Genomic DNA, 21,935 nt, shown 5'->3' with positions numbered 1-21,935 from the left:
AAAAAAAAAAAAAAAAAAAAAGAACTGGCTGCTCTTCCAAAAGGCCATGGGCTCAATTCCCAGTACCTACATGTCAGCTCACAACAGTTTGTAATTCTTGTTCTAGAGTTTTGATGCTCTTTTCTAATTTCTGTAAGCACCAGGCACACAAGTGGAACAGAGACATAAATGCTGGCAAAACACACACATAAAACAAGCAAGCAGTCGGGTGTGGTGGCACATGCCTTTAATCCTAGCACTCAGAGGCAGAGGCAGAGGCGCAGAGGGGCAGAGAGGCAGAGAGGCAGAGGCAGGCGGATTTCTGAGTTCGAGGCCAGCCTGGTCTACAAAATGAGTTCCAGGACAGCCAGGGTTATACAGAGAAACCCTGTCTTGGAAAAAACAAAACAAAACAAAAAAACAAGCAAGCAAATAAACTAACAAATAAATGAAACATTTAAAGTTGATGATAACTCTGTCTCACAAATAGTATAAAATATAAGAAGCAAAAATTAAAACAACAAGAACAACAACAGAACTCTGCTTACCATTTGCTGGATCCTATGAAAAGTTTTCCCATGAAAACTAAAGGCTTGCTCAAATAAGACTTTGTCTTCTACAGTCCACTCATCTGGAAAGGGGGTGAAGTTGGGCAAGTCGGCCAGTGATTTTTCAATATTATGCTTATGCCAAAAGAGCATCCCAAGAGCCTAGAAAAGTGACGTTGGCAACATTTTAGAACACATAAAGGAACCATTCACTCCCGATTTAAAGACAGCAAACAGGCATCGTGTGCTTCCAACAGACGGGTGAGGAGACCTGAGGAGAGCCAAGGCACCCGACGGCTGCACTCAGTGTGACATCTGGACTACCGCCCTAACTACACTTTAGCACCCAGCTCAATGGTGCTGAGCACAGGCATGATGAGTGTGTGCACCCAGGCTCAAGACTCACCAACTGTGAAACAAACACTGTGCCTAGTCAACAGCAGCACTCTTCCCTCCAAATCCTTCCTTCCAGGCCCCAGCAACCAACTGCCTCGGATGCTGAATTCTCTGAGAAAGGGTCTCAAATAAGCAGAAAACAGACATTTTTGTCCCTCAAGATGTGCTCTCCCTATGGAGTCCATGCTTGCTTCACACTCGATTCTCCTGCCTCAGTTTCCCTAGGGGTGGGATCACAGGTTCCTAGCTATTCCTTCTGTTTGTCACAGGGATTATACTGAACGTTCTAAAGTTGTAAGATTCAGATTGGAATTTATGTTAAAGTAGTTTCAACAAAATATAAAAATTTAGCTTCTTACATAGCCTTCCAGCTGTGGGCAGCACAGACCTCTAGCTGTATCATATATCAGAAGAGAAGCAAGCTAAGGCTGTAACGGAATCACTTAGGCTATATGGGAAATGTAGACTTACAGACACTGAGGTAACACTATCAGCCTTCAGCCTGTTCCCCAGTAGTATTTGTATCTTAAATTGTTGCCTTGCCTCTGGTCTTACTCCTTCATCTAGGCCTGAGTCCCTGACTAGTGTCCTTCCTTTCCTTTCCTCCTCAGGACTCCTACAGCATCCTTGAGGAATAGGCAGACAATGCATGAGGAGTCCTTTATTATTTTTAAAATTTGTTAATGTCTTAGTTTATAATTTTATTTAGCTGTGTGTTTGTGTGCTTGAATGCAGTTACATGTGTGCATACATGCACTAAAGCCAAAGAACTCATGTGTATGACAGAGAGCAGCTGGCTTGAGTGTCTCAGGAATGAACTTGGGCCATCTGATTCGACGGCAGGTACCCTTACTCAGGTATAGGAATGTTTTTCCCTTTCTCATTCTCTGTACTAGGAAGTGAACGCAGGACCTACCACTAAGCTGAATATCTCTCCAACCTAAACAAACAACTCTCGGTTCAAAGTCTTTTGTTTGTTTGTTTGTTTGTTTGTTTCCCCTACCATTCCAAAACATCCTATCCCTGTCCTTGGGACTCTAAAGCTCCTGAGGACAAGTCTGCTAGCTTTACTGTGAGCCCTTACAGCCCAAGAATGGCTTTTTTCTTGCATCTTTGGCTTTTGAGTATTTCATACTGAATCTTGCTGTGGGTAAGTTCATCTTGAAGTGTGTTGAGCTATTTTGAGATGGCATCGATTTTAGGGGCTCTGTACTTTTATTTTTCCCCTTCGAAATCTCTCCCGATCCCTTCTCTCTTCTCCTGAAGCTTCTTAATCCTCCACTCTTCCCCTTGAGGATGCCCCCATGGGATTCCTGGGATCTGAACTCTTGTTCATCCCCTCCCCCTTCAAACACAAAGTTTGCCTTTTCCTGGGCTAGGAGTATACAGGATATCCTGGTCCCCCACCTCCAGTACCACAAACAATAAGACAATTGTCCTATGTTCAGATGCATTCATCTGCCTACCCAAAATGGCCCTTTTGAGCATTAGTAAGTTAATTTAAATCGTGGGGTAAACAGTGGGGATGCAGCTCAGTGATGGAGCACTTGCCTAGCATGTTCAAGGTCACGTGTAAGTAGTAGATTTGACATCAGGTATTCTTGAGGAATAGTTTCTGTTGGTTTAATCTTGTGTATCAATTTCTCAAAATTAAAAAAGCTCTATCCTAGAGGAAGCCTTCTTGAGATTCAAGATAAATAAAACTCAGAAGCATCAGGAAGTTCCTAAGTTACAAGATTCACAAGCATCCCTCTCCCCAACTCCAGGTTATATACACAGTAAGGACGGGAGAGAAGACAGTGAATGGTCAAGGTGCTGGAAAATCATGCAGGGAGCTCCTACATTGTTTTATGTCGGGGCATTTTATCACAGCAACAAACTGAAACTAGCAAGCTCTTGCTTGTGCAGGTAACCCAGCAAGCTCACTGGCTCACTGCCTTGGGCTTGTTGGAACTGTTTCCTTGCCCTGTTATTGGTGCTTTAACTGGGGCAAACAGACAAGTTCAAGGCTGCCCTCAAAAGGTTTTTCCTTCAGTGGCCATACTTTCTGGCTTTGAGGTATGCTTTGTGTGTTCTCTGCTAAAAACTGGGCATCTAGGGGCTGAAGAGATGGCTCAGTGATTAAGAGCACTGACTGCTCTTTCAGAGGTCCTGTGTTCAATTCCTAGCAACCACAGGGTGACTCACAATCAGCTGTAATGGGATCTGATGCCCTCTTCCAGTGTGGCTGAAGACAGCTATTCATATATTTAAAATAAATCATTCTTTAAAAACAAAACAGAGGGCTGGTGAGATGGCTCAGTGGTTAAGAGCACTGATTGCTGTTCCCGAGGTCCTGAGTTCAAATCCCAGCAACCACATGGTGGCTCACAACCACCCATAATGAGATCTGATGCCCTCTTCTGGTATGACTGAAGACAGATACAGTGTACTTAGAGATAATAACAAATAAATTTTAAAAATCCAAAAAAAACCCCCAAAAAACCCTGGACATCTAGATTTAAGCATGCAATAGCCTTGACAATCAGATGCTTGCTTCCCCCGAGGTGCAGTCTCCTTCTCTCGCACTTTTTATAACTGTGAACTTTCTGTGTGGCAAGGATCAGCATGAGGTGTGACTTTTTAGATCTTTTCTGTACCTATTTCTTTCCCTGGACATACACAGCAACTTTCTAGTTTTCTCCTCTCATGCTGTTTCATTTGATTGCCTTAATCTTTAATGTCTGTCTCTCAGAAAAGAAAAATGTAGAGAGAGCAAGAGGGTGAGGGCTTTGGCCCTTTATTTCCTGGATGTGACTCCAGCAGGGAGAAGAACTCAACAGGGAGGGGCAGCAACAATGACCACTGGGTTTTTTGCCTGCCCTTCGATCATAACAGCAATCAGTCATAGGTCAGAGATCAAGTGTTCAGATTTCCAACATGGAAAACGGTGTTTTTGTGTACTCTAGTTCCCACAAGCTACATGCAAGCTGCTACAGGAATAAATGTGCAGCTGCAGATAAGGGAAAGACAGCTACGGCCTGTGTGTGGACAGGAAATAACCAAAGCTTCAAGTTTCTCTGTGTGTTTTGTTTTGTTTTTGTTTTTCAAGACAGGGTTTCTCCGTGTAGCCCTTGCTGTCCTCGAACTCAGATCTGCCTGCTTCTGCTTTCCAAGTGCTGGGATTAAAGCCACAGGACATCAGCAACAGACCCAAAGCTTCAAGTCTTTACAGAGCAGATGTGCCACAATAGTTGTACCACAGGTGCTTCCAACTCTCCTGGAATGTGCTCTTTATTAACTTGGTATTTGTTTCAACTCACTGAGAAACCAGCTCTAGAAGTGAGTTTGTGTGTGGTTCCTCCATTCCTCCTCCTATTTTAGACTCAAATATGTTCCTCTTAAGGCGTTTTACAGGCTCCTTGTCTGGGGGTGGGCTGACAATGTTCCTAAGGCTGACAGGGAGAGAAGGACAGCCAAACAGCCAAGGCAGAACCAGGATGGCTGAGAACAGCTAGACGCTGGTCTCCAGGTCACTAGCATTCAGAAGCGCTTGCAGGGGAAAGACACTCTGTGAGTACAGCTGTGGGAGGCTCAGCTACAGGCAAAAGCTCGCACGAGAGAGAACTCTAGTCCTGTACCTCAACTCAGCCAGTCAGCTGGGTGTTGTAAGCAACGAGTCTGAGATCCGACCATAAGTCATTATACAGTCAGAGATCCTAAGGAATCCTAAGGTTTTCCACAACAGGACGAGAAACCAATTCCACATTCCAGTGAGAGAACCAAACTAGCCAGCAGCTACTGCCTTTTGCCCACTCAATAAGACTGACAGCCCACAGAAGACACTGACCCAGTGGGTCCATGGCCAACTCTGCTTTCCACAACAAGAAATGAACTGTTACCTGCTCCATGTTGTACCCGTGCTTCTCTTTGGCGATAGCGATGTACTCGTCCACTGAAAAACAGAGGAGACCAGTAGTCAGCCTGAGGACAGCAGGACTGCACGCACCAGAGCTGGCTCCTTCAAAGCCTATCATGCTCACGTGGGAATAAACAAACACAACATAGAATACAACCCCAATGTACATCGGAATCCCCCAGAGACATGTCCAAATGGATATACACTATACTCACCTATTGCCACCTAGTGAGACTATGAACAGTTTAAACATCCTGCTTCAACTTCTATCTTCTAGGATTTCGAAACTTATTTAGTGTAAAAGGAAATAGGACAGGCAAGAGAGATGGCTCAGCAGTTATGAGTACCACAAAGGAGGTCCTGAGTTTGATTTTTGGCACCCAGACAGCTAACAACTGCCTGTAATTCCAACTTGGGAAAGGGGGAATCTGGCTCTCTCTTCTAGTCTCTACTGTAATCCCCACATACATGACACATGGCACAAATACACACATATGTATATATGTACACACACATATACATAATATTTTGTAAATTTTAAATAAAACAAGACTACTGTTTTGTTTGTTTGTCTGAGAGAGTATCTCACTACATAAACCAGGCTGCCTTTGATAAAGCCAACAGTTGAGGCTACTTTCATTTTGGTGGATCTACAGAGTATCTAAAGGTTGTAACAAGTACATTAACATGTGGAGCCTTGACACCCATGAGAGAACCTGCTCTGTACCAGTCAATAGACAGAATTTTAGCCATTAACCTTGAAATACAACAGGGTGTATTATCCTTGAAATATTCAGGGTGGGCAAAGGCCTTTGGCTGGGGGCTTAGGGTTCCTGGAATGCTTCGTTAGCGTGGGGAAGCATGTCTGGAGTCACAGGTGCTGACTGGAACAGGTTTTAAGGGGGAAAAAGAAATCAATCTTGTAATCTAATTGTGGCTACATGGCATTCCTCAGAGAGAGGCATATGCTTGGCACAGCGGTGCATGCTGGTGATCCAGCAGTGGGAAGGCAGGAACAGGATGGTCCTGAGTGATTGCTGCAGAAAGCTTTGCTGACTCGGCGAGAGACACTACCTCGAAATGTAAGGTGAACAATCAGAATGGCCAAGATCAATAAAAGAATTGACTGCTCATACTGGAGAGGATATGGAGTAAGGGGAGCACTCATCCATTGCTGGGGGGGTGGGGGCAGAGGCAGTGCGGTGCAAACTTATGCAGCGACTATGGAAATCAGCAGAGCAGTTCCTTGGCGAGCTAGACTAGGCCTACCTCCAGAAGCAACTATACCACTCTAGGATATACCCAAGGAAGGCTTCATCCTATTATAAGGACAGTTGCTCAACCGTGCTCATTGCTGCTCTATTCATAATAGCAAGACACAACCTAGATGTCTGTTTGTGAATAAATGAAGAAAATGTGGTATATTTACACAGTGGAATATCACTCGGCTGTTTATAAAATTCACAGGTAAATGTATGAAGCTAGAAAAAAAAAAAAAAATCACCCTGAGTGAGGTAACCCAGACCCAGAAAGACACACATGACATGTGCTGGTGTCGGCTCTAAGTAACTGTAAGTGAGCTACAATCCACGTAGCCACAGAAGATCTGGGTACAACAGGGGACGAGAGGGGTGTGCTGAGTCACCCTAAGAGGGGAAATAGAATACACGGTCACATAAGGGATGGACTGGAAGAGGATCAAGAAGGAAAGGGGAGGGATGGGGAAGAGGGGAGGAAATACAGGGACGGACAGCTAAAACTAGGGCCCATTTAAGGGGTTGTATAGACACCTAATACAATAGAAGCTCCTTAAAATATATACGTGGAATAACAGGGAGACAGACCCCGGGATGGACATCACTTGTCACCTAATGAAGTCTCCACTGCCAGGAATGGATTAAGTCCTGTCCCGTTGTTGGTCAAAGGGGCCCCATGAGAACCTCAAACAACTCGATGCTGTTCCCAAGGCTACTGAGATCCTGTTCTGAAGACAGCACTTACACAACTCCCTGAGCTACAATTTTGGTCCCAGTACTAGGGAGGTGGATCTCTGAGATCTAGGCCACTCAAGCCTACACAGTGAGATCCGATCAAAAAATAAAAGAAGTGGCTCAAGCGACAGTCCAGCAGTTCAGAGCACTGGTCGCTCCTGCAGAGGACTCAGGTTCAATTCCCAGCACCCACATGGCAACTGACAATTATCCCTAACTCCAGTTCTAAGGGTCCAAAGGGCACAAATACACTCAGGTGGACAAACATTTATACACATAAAGTAAAATAAATAAATCTAAAAAGAATAACCCATCAAAAGGGCTGGAGAGAAGGCTCAGAGGGTAAGAGTCAGCTCTTCCAGAGGTCCTGAGTTCAATTCCCAGCAACCACATGGTGGCTGAAAACCATCTGTAATGGGATCTGATGCCCTCTTCTGGTGTGTGTGAAGACAGAGACAGAAAAACAACAAAGGTAAGACAGTTTGCTAAGTCAATGTTGGTGGCATCTGCCCCCAAAGTGGAGATAGCAGAGGTCAGCTGAGTCCATGAAGGGTCAGGGTCCAACCCAAGCTCTGCCTCTATTTATTGCGCTTGCTTGCAAAAGAAGTCCAGACTGACCTTGAACTTGTGGCAATGCTTTCAGTGCTTCCTACAGCAACTTCTAGGTTCCTACTACTTAATAAAAATTTCAGTTACTATCATTTTGGATTTACCTTCAAGACTGTGACCCAAAGGACTGGGCTTTAAAAAATTAAAATGTGGTCTGGCAAGGTGGCTCTGAGGTAAAAAGAAGCACTCATTGCCAGTCCTCACACACACACATGAACCCTGCCTGGAACAAGGAGAGGGTCAATGCAGCAAGCTGCCCTCTGACCTCTATACCTGCAACAGTGTGAATATACACACCCAAAATTTAAATAATTAAAACTAAAGTGCAGTTGTTCAAGGTAGTGTGCCTAGAGAGGAGCCAAGTCTCCCAAGCCTGCCAATGCCAGCTACCATGAAGACAGAGTTGCTCCGCTCTCACATCCACCAACTTTACTTTTCCTTTCCTTTCCTTTTGTTTTATTTTTCATCTGTTTGTTTGTGACAGTGTCTCTCTATGTAGCCCTGGCTGTCCTAGAACTTGCTATGTATGTAGACCAGGCTCGTCTTAAACCCAGAGATCCCAACTGTAATTTGTTTTGAACACTGAGTGTCCACTATCCCCAGCAGAGCTCCGGCGCCTAACTGGGAACATCAGCCATGGGTATCCACTCTTCTTGCTTTTCTTGAAATGTTCTTCAGAGTTAGTTATACAAATACTAATTTCGACAGGCTTCTCTGCTACACTACCTGGTCCTCACTTTTCTGATTTTCTGAGAGAGGTGGACACCTACCCCCCACCCTACTTTGCACAGGACAGCAGTTGGTACAAGTGATGAAATGGGAGACATGCGTTAGCTAAAAACTCCCTCATGGTTAAAAGCTCTTCCATGAAAATAAACTTTCCGCCTAAGAAAATCAGCTCTGCTCTCATAAGAACAAAAGCTTACAGGAGCTTAAAGTCAATGAAATGGATCAGGAGAAACACAAGTTCCCTGAGGATCTCTCCAGCACGTCTGTGTCTGTCTCAGAGTGGGGCTGAGGGGTCCTGTGCAGAGCCTCTTGGGGACCAGAGCAGGACTGTTAACAGAGGTCACACAGCTTAAGCAGCAGCACAGTGGCTCTGTCCCCAGGGCATCGTGCTCACGCTTGGGAGAGGAGAGGCCTGTCGCTGACTGACTGCTCCCACTGACACCCGCCTGCAGGTCAGACGCCTCAGAATCAGCACTGGGCAGACTCCGTCTGCTCTGAGATCACCACCACCACGGCACAGTGCAGGGGCTGTTTACTTGACAATTATATCCAAACAAGCCTGGAGAACCACCTGATATTAACTCTGATGGTGACAGATATGCACCACTGTGATCATAAAACACAGACTGTATTAACCCATGGCTTTTTAGGGTTGCGGTCCTCACTCACTATTTGGTGTAGCTTGAACAGAGTAAAATACAGCATGATCAAAGGAATGTGATAGAGGCCAAAGGCAAGTAACAAAATATGCCTTGGCTTGCGCTTTGTTTGTTTCTATGTTAATATTTTTAACCCAATGAAATAAAGTCCTTAGAGTAGCAAGCGTTTCAAATTCAACTGCAAAAGAAAGAACACAGATGAAAGCTGCTATGGTAACCAACTCACCCTCCCTCCCAGACACTGCAGAGATTCAGAGACGGTCATCCCGAGTCGGTTACAAAGAGTCGGAGGCTCAGACCATAGGGCAGGTTGAGGACAAAGCTCATGGTCTTAATGGAGCTTAAAAAAAGACTACAGTGATCTGCAGTGGCACTAGGTACTGCAAAGGAAACACTATAGTAATTTCTGTCATGGCTTAAAATTGAGACTGCCAAACATTTCTAAAGAATGTAATAACAAGATTGGAGATGCTGCTCAGTAGCGCGTTATGCCTGGTGTGCACAAGGTTCTGGGTTCAAGCCCCAGAACAATGGAGTAGGATAAAAAAAAAATACCATGGCATTTCCTTTTATTATTATGAAAGAAGTTATCCCTAAGACTCACATAGAAGCAAAAGGAACATTTAAGTACAACAGTTCTGCCACCTGGTGGACAAAGCATTACTACAGCTAACATCTGAATCCTGAATATCTTTAAGGAACGAGAGAAGACAAGTCAGAAATAAGGTAACTATGCTATTTCTTACTATCCCCACTGCATGCAACACCCATTCCCAGCCATCCAGTAGAGACCACGATGGAAGAGACAAGCGCAGGAGGCTAAGTTCTCTTCAGGTCTTCAGTGTACTTCTCTGTAACTGGATAATTCTGTCCTCTTTTCCAGAACTCACATTTGCATATCAGTGTAAGAGTGAGCAGACCAGAGCACACCTTTACCCTCTGCCCTCAGGAGGCAGGTGAGCCTCTAAGCGGCCAGTTTGGACTTCACAGTGAATTCCATACCAGCCAGAAGTACATGGTGAGACCCTGTCTCAAAATAGTCACACACACACACACACACACACACCCTTCAACTCTTCCATACCAAATCAACTTACCTGACCTGTCCCTAAGCAGGGAGCTGAACACTCACAGCAACCTTATTAACTGTGTGCACTTGGCTGGGCACGAAATAATTCAAAGACTCAAGATCTGTCTGACTTTAATAGGGAGGGTAGGGTAGAGGGAGGCATAGAATAAGACAGTGCGTCATCTATCTTGAGCAGAATGGAAAGAAAGAAGCCTTGGCTTCTCCTAAGAAACTGCTAGTTGAACTCCTTTGCTCAACTACAGAACAAGAATGAGACTCTTCGTCAGTCCTTCATAGAGTATTAGGAAAACATTTAAGATACGCAAGTGTAAACAGTTATCAAATCAACATTTCTTTTTTGCAGTGCTAGAAATCACACCTGGAGTTCCTTCCATCCATGACAGGCAAGTGCTCTCCTACTGAACACAGTTCCTTTTAGGTTACTTTTCTCAGTCCTGAGAAACAAATCCAGGCCTTTCCTATGTTAAATCAATTTTCTGCCTCTGGGCAACACCTTCAGTGCCTAACGTATATTTGTATTTTTGTTTGTTGGCTTTTCGAGACAGGGTTTCTCTGTGTAGCTTTGGCTGACCAGGAAACTAAGCTCTATAGACCAGGCTTTTCAAGTATTGGGATTAAAGGTGTGCACCACCACTGCCAGGCTCCTGATGTATTTTTCTCATTCATGCCCCAAACTTCCTTTTCATGAATAGAGACTGCCTTACAAATGACTCATTTCAAGGCCACCTTCAACTAGGTCTTAGGCAGGCAGGATAGTGGCAATCAGAAAGCTGTTTCCATCTCTGAATCCCAGTGCCTTGAGTGGTTTACCTGTCTAACCCTGTATTTGTAGGCCTAGCAGTGAAGCAAGCTGTATACTACAGGAAGCTGACCTGCTTCATCCAAGCCACTTCCTCTCTTGCCTGATCCTTCTGGGCACGGGGGACAAAGTTAAGAATATGTTGAAGGGGCAAAGGGGACTTACAAATCCTACCACTTTCAATGCTGCAACCTTGTGTGAAGTTATTCTTCATTCAGCACAGACACTGTGGATACTGCTAGAGAAACAGGCTCTTCAACAGCTTGCAGCACAGGCTGCAGCAGGACAGTCTATAATAAATTATCTATTGTATGTATTGGAATTCATCCTCCAACAGACATTTTAGGTCTACTTTATGGCTAGTGCTACTCCCTATAGCTATTTGGGCCCTTGTGGAATTCTCCTTACAGGTGAAAAGAGAGGTAACTCAAACAATGAATTACAATGGCTGTAAACACCAAAGGAAACACCCTGTATAGGCAGCCTGCGCTTCGGGAAGAAGGAAGTCCTTCCTGAGAGGGGGACACAGCGTGTTTCAGCCTACTCACGCGTTATCTACAGGAAGGAGCCTAGAAAACAACTAACAACAAACCCCACAAAACCCATGAGCATTTGAGAATGGAACTTGGTTCAGAGCTAATTTGACGGTATCCACAGAATGCACACACAAGATGTGTGAGCCCCAAAATCTCCCCAAACGAAAACATCCATATGGTAGGGTGAAGGATTATCAATGACTTTTAATAATGAAAATAAACTTGTCTGTAAGTAATGTACTTCCCCCAAGCCCATTTGACAGTAACTTTTTACACATTATGGCCTAATCTCTTAAACACTGAGATGTCTTTTATGTAATCATAAAAAAGTAAATTAAATTCTTCAACAGTGCTTTATTCTTTGTCCGCAATCCAATCTGGCTAGTTATTGCATTATATTTGACACATTTAAAGTATATCTCAGTTAATTTCATCCTTACATATGCATGCTTTTTTTTAAAAAAAAGTGTAAACAGAGAGTCATTATCACACCTAAGAAAAGCAGCAAAACTCCTGGGTATGAGCAGCAGTGTTACACCCGCTAGGCTGTCTATAGTGTGTAACCCAAATCCAGCAGTAACTCAGAGGATCATGAGCAAATCCCTCGATCCTCTTCTGGTAGCAACAGTAAACTAGTCTCACCACTTTAGAAAATTATTTGGCACTGACTTTTAGCTGAGCAGATGAGACACAAAAATAGGTCAAAGAATGTTTCTGTAGTAATGTTTGTAGTAAAAACTTAAAGCAACTTCCCTCTGTTGACAGGAAGGACAAGCAAATTCTATCGAGGTGGCCGAAAAGCAAATGTAGAGGGTGGATGGGGGGGACACATTGGGGCAAAAGCAGCCCCACATGGAAGAGAGCTTCAGGCACTCCCATTTTAACCCAGCTCTTCCACAGCACATATTAGGGACCAGGAGTAGGGTACATTCCATCACCCACAGGGCAGCTTCCCTGCAGACTAAAGCCACACTTGGAGATGTCAGAGGAAAGCAGTAGGCTCTGCATCCCACACGCTCTGAAGGTGGTGATGCTCCACACAGATGCACCAACTCTGAAGGTGCAAGGTCTTCATATAGCAAGGCAAGCTCTGGGTGTACATGGCTATTCTCTGCTTTCTGCTTAATGTAGCTGTGTACCTAAAACTTGCCCTCACAACCATTTCCCCCTTTAAAACAGAAAAGAAATTACTTATTTGCTCCTTAACCTATGGATTCTATTTAGCCTTAAAAAAAAAAAAAAAAAAAATATATATATATATATATATATATATATATATATATATATGGCTGGAAAGATGGCTCAGTGATTAAGAGCAATGACTGTTCTTCCAGAGGTCGTGAGTTCAATTCCCAGCAACTACATGGTAGCTCACAACCATCTGTAATGGAATTTGAAGCACGCTTCTGGTGTGTCTGAAGGTAGGCACAGTGTACTCACATGCATTAAATAAATAAATAAATAAATAAATCTTTGAAAAAATATACTCAATCGTGTGCTTTTTCTTCTGTTTTTGAGGTAGACTCTAAGTATGTCATTAATCTATCCTGTCATTCTGTAAACACCAGAGTATATTTTCACATACCCAGATGGTATACGAGCCTACTACACACAGGGCTATATGACAGAAAGAGATATATGGTACAGCCAATTGTTCCAAGGGTCACGATTAAGAAAAGCATCATGATATTAAATTGGGCATAGTAGGAAACAATGTGAGAGAGACATGGCAGCCATGAGCTGTGTGAAGCTGCTGAGAGAAAGCATACATTTAAAAATAACCACTGATCTTTTATCATCTCCATGTAAACTATGTAACGGTCTGTGTTACATGTTCATAAAACTGGCACCATAGTAGGTACATTTACACCAACATCACCACAGATGTGTGAGTAAGAAGATGGCTATAAGATCTAAGCAACAGGAGTCGACACATCTTTGGGATGCATGATATATGTGTTCATGGAAACACCATTAAGCTGCCAGTGGCTGTAAGACAGCTGGAGAGAGGACTCCATGGCCAGGAGCACTCAGTGCTCTTGCACAGGGTGGTCCAGGTTCGGTTCCCTGCACTCTTACAACCAACATCTGTAGTTTCAATAGCAGAGGATACCATGTCATCCTGAGGCCTGTGTGGCCTGACCTGCACATACACATTGCACATAATGCATGATCGGGGTTGGGGATTTAGCTCAGTGGTAGAGCACTTGCCTACTTGCCTACTAGCAAGCACAAGGCCTGGGCTCCATCCTCGGCTCTGAAAAAAAACCATAAACACATGATGGTGTGTGTGTGTGTGTGTGTGTGTGTGAGTGTGCACGCACACAACTTAAAAATAGATTTTGGAATGAACCCAAAACTGCTGGAAAACATCTGAGTCATCTCTCAGCCTATTTTGTTCTCTTTTTAAATGTATAAAATATAATATATTCATACCTGATTATGCTAAAAAGTTACTGTAAATACTGAGACAAAATGAATTTTCCAAGTAACACAGAGAAGGCTGGGCTCTACAGTGAATTTCAGCTCATTCTGGGCCACAGTGTGAAACTATATCTCAAAAGTATTTGTAGAGTTTGTGTGTGAGTGTGTGTGTAGTGTGTGTAGCGTCTGTAGTGTGTGTTTGTGAATATATATATGAATGTATGTATGTGTGTGTATATATATATATATATACATATATAGTGATATATATTATATAATGTGTATATATATATATATATATATATATGTATGTGCATATATCTGTGTCTCTGTTTGGTGAACACTCGTCCAGTGTATATACAACCCCCTTTGGTTCAATGCTTAGAACCATCAAAAAAGGGGGCACATAATAAACAGATGCACAGAGACATTCTAAAACACTCAGCAGTTGTTCTGGTGTAGAGGTAAAGCTAAATTGTTCTGTTCCCCCTCGCCCTCCAGAGTGGTGCTTTGAATATGCTTGGTCCAGGGAGTGGCACTATTAGGGGTATGGTCTTGTTGGAGGAAGTGTGTCACTGTGGGATGGGCAATGAGACCTCCTCCTAACCACATGGGAGCTCATCTTCTCCTAGCAGCCTTCAGATGAAGATGTAGAACCTCCACTCCTCCTGCACCATGCCTGACTGGATGCTTGTCTTGTCATGATGAAAATGGACTGAACCTCTGAACCTGTAAGCCAGCCCCAATGAAATGCTGTCCTTATAAGAGTTGCCTTGGTCGTGATGTCTGCTCACAGCAGTAAAACCCTAAGATAGCCTGTGTCTTCTAAATATTCAATAGTAGACAAAATTGTTACTTTTAGAAGTTTTTTTTTATTTTGGTTTTTTGTTTCTTTGGTTTTTTGAGACAGGGTTTCTCTGTGTAGCCCTGGCTGTCCTGGAACTCACCCTGTAGACCAGTGTGGCCTCAGAAATTCGCCTGCCTCTGCCTCCCAAGTGCTAGGATTAAAGTCGTGTGCCACCACACCCGGCTTAAAGTTCAACTTTTAACTAATATTGATTAAAACTTAATAGTAAAATTGAAAACTTACACAATATTGTTTAAAAACTCAACCTTCCAGGTGGTAGTGGCGCACACCTTTAGTCCCAACATTCAGAAGGCTGAGGCAGGCAGATTTCTGTGAGTTCCAGGTCAACCTAATCTACATAGTGAGTTCCAAGACAGTTTGGGCTACACAAAGAAATGCTGTCTTGAAAAGCAGAAATAAATAAGTTAAAACTAAACCTTTTAAGCAGATGTTATAGGCATACTTGTAGCCCCAGTAGCCAGAGTCAAACCATCCCGTACTAAGGGAGACATGCTAACTGAGTGTCTAGGCTCTCTGAATGCAGAATTGCTCAGCAGGGCTCCGGAAACCAAAGCTTTTCTAGTTATAAGGACCTAGATTTTTCAGTTCCCTTCCCCCATGCTATGTAAAAATGTGTGTTCAAAATGACATGAATCAACTTAAGTCACTGAGTGCACTCAAAGAGAAGAACAAAAACAAACAAACAAACAAACAAAAAACCCAAACCCTAACTATGCAGAAAGCCTGTCAGCAGGCACAGGGTCAGAGATGCTGAGGCCAGGTGGAGTGGGGCACGCCATTAACCGCAACAGGACGAGCTCCAGGCCAGATGTGCAAACTACAAAAACCTGTGATGTGATTTCCGTTAGCAAATCCATCCATAAACTCCACTGAAAATGTGTCATAAGAAATTGTTTTATTTCTTGGTTATGATGACAAAAGACTTTCAACACCAAGGAATTACAGTAGCACAGCAGACACAAAATTACTCCTAAAGGTAACGTGAGTAGATAGAAAATACAGTTAATAACATTAACAGAGCCGCTTCTCCTCCCCCTCCAAAACAATGGTTAGTGTACTCAGGGCATTTGCAGTAACACTGTTAAAAACTGTGAGCTGGGCTGCAGCTGCAGCTGCCTAGTGACCGAGCACTGGCCAGAACTGTGAAACCCTGGGTAATGGATGTATTTCCAGCTAAGGGGTTACACAGCTCAGTGCTATTTCTTCCTTCCTTTAAAAAATATTTTATGTGCAAGTGTGAGTGTGTGTGTGTGTGNGTGTGTGTGCGTGTGTGTGTGTGTGCGTGTGTGTGTGTGTGTGTGTGTGTGTGCGTGTGTGCGTGTGTGTGTGTGTGAGTGTGAGTGAAGAGGTCATCAGATCCCCTGGAAACAGGTTCTCTCTGAGTGCTCTGAACTGCGGAGCCATCTCTCCAACCATTATTTCCTTTCTATGCTCATTAACTGTCCTTAGTTATACACTAATTACTACGCATTTAAGGAAAATGTAAGATAATGAAAACACAGGTTGAAAATCTTTAAACTTTAAAAACGTGAGAGAGCAGTAAACAGTAAAGACTTACGTTTTGCTTCAGAAAGACTCTGATTAGGTGACCAGACCAACATGCCAAGATTGTCTCGTTCTTGACTGCGCCTTGCCAGTTTGGCTTAGTAGAAAGAAAATAAAAATTGTATTATTTATTATAAGTTAGAAGCTATAATTAAGCAGTAAATACCACCATTATCTAATCTTCTAAGTCTTAGACTGTGACATCACCACCACTACTGTTCATCTCACATCCATACAATAATAATAAATAAAATTAAAATGGTATTTTAGGAGATTCACAAAGTCCCTTAAGATGACTTTGCATGGGCATGGACACAGGGTCTCCAGGAGGGAGAGACAGGAATGCTACAGATATTACTGGAATGCCATCTATTGTTGAAGATACCTTTTTAATTTTGTTTTTGTTGAGATGGGGGTCTCATGTATTAGTGACTGGTTTGGAACTTGCTAGGTAAAACAGACTGGTCTTGAATTCACAGAAACCTACTTGCCTCTGCCTCCCAAGTGTTGAGATTAAAATGTGCACCCCACTCTTGACCCCAACTGCCTTTTAAATATAATTCAGAAGTTTAAAAAAAAAGTTAATTCTGCATACAACACCACCAACAAAAACTTAACAGAGATCCAGCCCCCTGCCCAGGCCTCTTTTATACAGACACTGAACCAACTCATGAGTGTGAAGCTCTCATGGTGTCTTATCAACTCTTGAAAGTCCCACCTCCCAATATATTGGCAACAGAGATTTTAACCTGAGTTTTGGAATAGGCAAACATTCAAACAAAAAAGTTTCACCAAAGAAAGTATTTAGCGGAGTTGTGTGTGGCCATGCTTGCTTACAATCCCAGCGTGTGGGAGGCTGGGGCTGGGAAGGTTCTCAGCTCAACAGAACCTCAAAGCAAAATGCTCAGCATCACCACAATCGCCCTCCCAACTAGCCAAAGCAAGAGAAGACAGACGAGGTCTTTCCCTTCCCCACCCTCACCTGCCTCTCAGAAAGGGGGGAGGGCGGGAGGACAAGGAGAGACACCAATAGACCAGGAGCCTGAAGCTCCTGGGTTCCACCCTACAAAGCCAGTGTCCAGCCTGGTGACGACAGTGTGGATGGAGAAAGGGAAACCTCTGACTTAGGGCGGCGGCAATATGAAACACGACTAATGCTTTGGAGGGAGAGTCATCAGTTTCTCCAAATCGTCCCATCTTATCCATGCGGTAAGAGAAATGAACTCATAAATACAAAAGAACATAATGAACCTCAAAATAAGTCAGCTAAAGAGGAGTCGGAAATAGAGAAACGAGGAGGCTTCAAAGGATCCACGGAGGTGAACAGGACTGCTGCTAACAGCAGCACACGGGAGCTCTTTCCCAAAGCAACTGCAGCCGTGGGCACACACATCAGCACACACATTTCCCATTTATGCCCGGGAAAGCCCTCAATAGAGGGAAACCGAGCACATTAACGCTCAGATCAGACTTCTAAACACATTTCCAGTAAAATAACTAATATGTCTTTTAGAATAATGTCTTATTCTAGGGCTCACAAGATTACAAGATGACCCTAGAATGTTTTGTTATACTAGAAAATAAGAAGGCTGCCAAAGAACAATGGGATCTATCTTCTACTAGCTAAATCTAGAAAAATCTGAGCAACAAAGTAAATGGCAGGAACTTTATAAAGTGAACATAGTGGTGCGCATGCTCACTCCAGCACTTGCTGAAGGGAAGTGCAGAAGCAGCTCTCTTAGAGTTAGGCCAGCCTGGTCTACACTGTGAGTTCCGAGCCAGCCAAGGACACATAGTGAAGACTAAGAACTGTCATTAATGTAAGCTACAGAGAAAGAGAAAACAGAAGCCAAGAGGAAGGGAAGGAGGGTGAACGGATCTTTCAAAATGGACTTTGGAAATAAAAATAAAAATAAAATAAAGACATTGTAAAGCCCTAGAACTGTGGACCGAGTGGATGTGACACTGCAAACACATCCTGCACTTAGAGAGCAGCCTTCCCTGTAGCACTCGTGGGCTAGACCCTCTGGAAGAGCAGCCAATGCTCTTAGCTCTTCTGCAGCTGTGGTTTCATTGAGCACATGTGCTAATTCCATTTACCTGAAAAGTGAGTTTCCTGGGTCAGACTTTTAGTAAATATAATTATTTTTAAAAGACTGCCTGTTTTTGAGTGGCTTTAACCTTAATTCACTAACTTCAGCAAAAACAGCAGACTTCTTCACTCATCAGATTAGTTTTACCTAGGCCTTTTATTTGAAACATTCTGTGTTTAGTATAGTCATATGCTGGGCTTTCATTTAAATTTCTCTAATATGCAGTAATACTGGACAGCTTCCATGACATGCTATCTGTACTTTTTGGTGAAGTAACTATTTAGACATTTAACACATTTAAAAAACAAACAAAAACAAAAAACTGAGTCTGGCAGTGGTGTCACACGCCTTTAATCCCACCACTCCGGGAGGCAGGGGCAGGCAGATTGCTGAGTTTGAGGTCAGCTTGATCTACAGAGTGAGTTCCAGGACAGCCAAGGCTACACAGAGAAAAAAAATTGTCTCAAAAAAACCCAAAACAAAACAAAACCCAAAAAACAAAAAAACAAACAACAACAGCAAAACTCCAACAGAAAAGGCTTTGCCGGCTCGGTAGTCAAGGGCACTCCCTGCTCTTGTAGAAGACCTGGGCTTGATTCCCAGCACCCACAGGGTAGCTCATAATCCTCTACAACTCCAATTATAAGAGATGTGAGTCCTGGCTTCCATGGGCACAAGAAAGACATACATGTGGTACACAGACACATTCATACACGTTAAAAAAAAAAAGGAATAAAGAAGATTATTCATAACCCAGACACTATTGTGGATATCAAGAAATGATTGCTGAAAGGAGCCTGAAATGGCTGTCTCCTGAGAGGCCCTGCCAGAGTCTTACAAATACAGAGACAGATGCTCACAGCCAACCATTGGACTGAGGATAGGGTACCCAATATAGGAGTTAGGGAAAAGACTGAAGAAGTTGAAGGGGATTGCAACCCCACAGGAAGAATATCAATACCAACCAACCAATTCCCCCAAGAGCTCCCAGGGACTAAGCCATCAACAAAGGAGTACACATGCCTCTTGCAGAGGATGGCCTTGTCAGGCATCAATGGGAGGAGAGGTCCTTGGTCCTATAAAGGCTCGATAGATGCTCCAGTGTAGGGGACTGAGAGCGGGGAGGTGGGAGTGGGTAGGTGGGTGGATGGACACCCTCACAGAAGCAGGGGGAGGGAGGATGGGATAGGGGGTTAGGGAGGTGAGAAAGGAGATTAACATTTGAAATGTAAATAAAATATCCAATAAAAGAAATTCATGAGAAAAAAAAAAAAAAAGAAAACTCCTTCACAGTAAAAGAAAGAAAGAAAGAAAGAAAGAAAGAAAGAAAGAAAGAAAGAAAGAAAGAAAGAACCAAAAGAATGAACTGTCCCTCTGCACTGTTGCGTTGTTGAGTGGACAAGAAGTTCTAGGTTAGTTATGTAAATTAACATGAATATGTGTTCAAAGCACATTACACACAAACACACAAAACTGTAAAAACCATAGCTTTAGGCAGTGAGATGGAACAAGTGGGCGAGCATAGCAGAACTGGACACAATCATGCTAAAGGACTCCAGCTCAGTTTGTAAGTTACATTAAAACATTTTAAATAGGAAAAGAAGAAGGAGAAGGAGGAGGAGGAGGAGGAGCAGCAGCAGCAGCAGCTGCTTATCCATGGGCTGGAGAGATGGCTCAGTGGTTAAGAGCACTCAATGACTGCTCTTCCAAAGGTCCTGAGTTCAAATCCCAGCAACCACATGGTGGCTCACAACCATTTAATGAGATCTGATGCCCTCTTCTGGAGTGTCTGAAGACAGCTAGAGTGTACTTACATATAATAAATAAATAAATAAATAGATAGATAAATAAATAAAAGCAGCTCATTGACAACCACTGGGAACTAGGATGCATACAAATATTCACTTTCCAACTTCTTAAAAATTTAGCAACATAAAAAGGTTTCTGAACACATAATAGCCAGAAAACAATTAAAATTCAAACATAATGGAGTGTAGGGGTTTCTGTAGTGTTTGCCCATGCTATATGTATTCTGTGACATCACAGCAAACAGCGTCTCAATCACTTCACCCAGATTCAAAACTACTGCAGTATGAACTGCACATTTTCATCATATATATAAAGTTTTCTACAGAAAACACTTTCAATATTTTCCTAGTATCTTTCCTCACAATATAATTATCAAATTATTATGTATTCATCTAAAAAAATTCCCTTCATTGTTATTTTGTGGATAGATGTTTCCCCTAAGTCTGTGTAATATTGTGCATAGTCATAGCACCATTACACCCAACTGTCAAGAAGCAAAAATGATCTCAAATGTCTATTAACCAAATGGAAACACAAAGCTTATTACATATATCCATAAGATGGTTTTTACCACCACTTAAAAGTATTGAAAAAGTAAAGTGGATAGGAAAACTGAAGCCACACGAAAAACTATAACATACATATTTTAAAAGTATAAAACTTAAAGACAATACTAAAATTTGATTTTAAAAATGTAAAAGGTCAATAAATTCCTAGGAAAAGAAGTGGGCCACTGGGAATGTGACACTGGGCCAGGGCACAGAAGCAAGCTCAGGCAGGAGCATGACTTTGGGCTAGGACAGAAAAGTGGGCTCATATACCCTGGTCATCCTGATCAGCCCCTAGAAAAGCTGATCATAGGGCTTTGTTTATTGTCTTGCTTGTTCCTTGACTTAGAACTGACCTTATTACTTGCATGTAGTTAAAATGTTTAAAAGTAGACTGGTAAAAAACAAACCCGCTTCAGCCTCAGAATAGGCTGGGGTCATGCTAAAAAAAAAAAAAAACAGTGGGCCACTGGATAGGAACAAACCTGGCTGCTTTTCCAGAGGACCCGAGTTTAGTTCCCAATGCCCACATGGTTCACAACCATCTCTAACTCCAGTTAAAGAGGATCTGAGGTCCTTTTCTGACCTTGGGCATTGCACCCATGCACGCACAGACAGACAGACACACAGACACAGACACAGACACACAATACAATGTATTCACAGTACTTCTACATTTTGTCTTTAAGGAAAAAGGGTGACACTTTTCTTCTGTGGCTTCTTCCCTCAAAGCCATGACCTCAATCTAGTCATGATGGGAAAGGGCAGCAGCCCCAAACACCCTATGAAACTTCTCATCAGTGTGCCTCAATCAGCGGTGTCATCTAAAAGAAACAAGGGCTACAGAATTGTCATCACCAACAAGATCCTAAGAGGACAAAACCTGAGCCCAGTGCTTCCTTATGAAGGGAAACTGGGTGTGTGGGCCCAGAGACTTTCCATACGACCTTTCTAACTGTAAATCCTCAACTACACTAAAAAGCTAAGTAAAAGTTCAGGAGATCTCACTGTCATCGCCCTGTGCATTTAGGTATACAAGGCCCTTCAACTATGCCAGTCCATCTCCACTCAGGCCCCGGGGCGTCTCTCCCACTGCAATCCATTCTTCTTGCCAATTCCTTCCCATGGTTTGTGACCACCCACTACTAAGACAGACCTTTTCTTTTTCTTTTGTATCTGATTCCCTCCCAGCCCAGCCTAACAATCTATATGGCCCCTCAGTGTTCACCTAACATTGGGCCATTCCCTATCCCAGTTCAGACTTCATCATAAGCCATTTGTATAAGGGCAAAGGCTGCTGTCTACAAAGAACAATAAGGGCTGGTGAGATGGCTCAGTGGGTAAGAGCACCCGACTGCTCTTCCGAAGGTCCAGAGTTCAAATCCCAGCAACCACATGGTGGCTCACAACCATC

General features: G+C 43.1%; 1 protein-coding gene across 3 annotated transcripts in view; it reads right to left on the bottom strand.

The window, feature by feature from the left end:
- Positions 1–21,935, bottom strand: part of Rcor1 (REST corepressor 1) — a 97,992-nt gene that overhangs the window by 41,461 nt on the left and 34,596 nt on the right. For all 3 annotated transcript variants that reach the window (XR_002379354.2, XR_002379353.2, XM_021179326.2), the window contains exons 3-5: positions 16,085–16,168; positions 4,805–4,857; positions 528–689 (exon numbers count right to left, since the gene is read on the bottom strand). Coding sequence is in view for 1 of the 3 variants with exons in the window: in XM_021179326.2 (XP_021034985.1) it covers positions 528–689; positions 4,805–4,857; positions 16,085–16,168 (299 nt within the window). In the remaining 2 variants the exon portion in view is untranslated. The remainder of the gene's footprint in view (positions 1–527; positions 690–4,804; positions 4,858–16,084; positions 16,169–21,935) is intronic.

Source organism: Mus caroli, chromosome 12 (assembly GCF_900094665.2).
Source record: "Mus caroli chromosome 12, CAROLI_EIJ_v1.1, whole genome shotgun sequence".
Taxonomy (NCBI): domain Eukaryota; kingdom Metazoa; phylum Chordata; class Mammalia; order Rodentia; family Muridae; genus Mus; species Mus caroli.
Note: the sequence above shows the minus strand (reverse complement) of the source record. Positions and strands in the feature narration are given on the sequence as shown.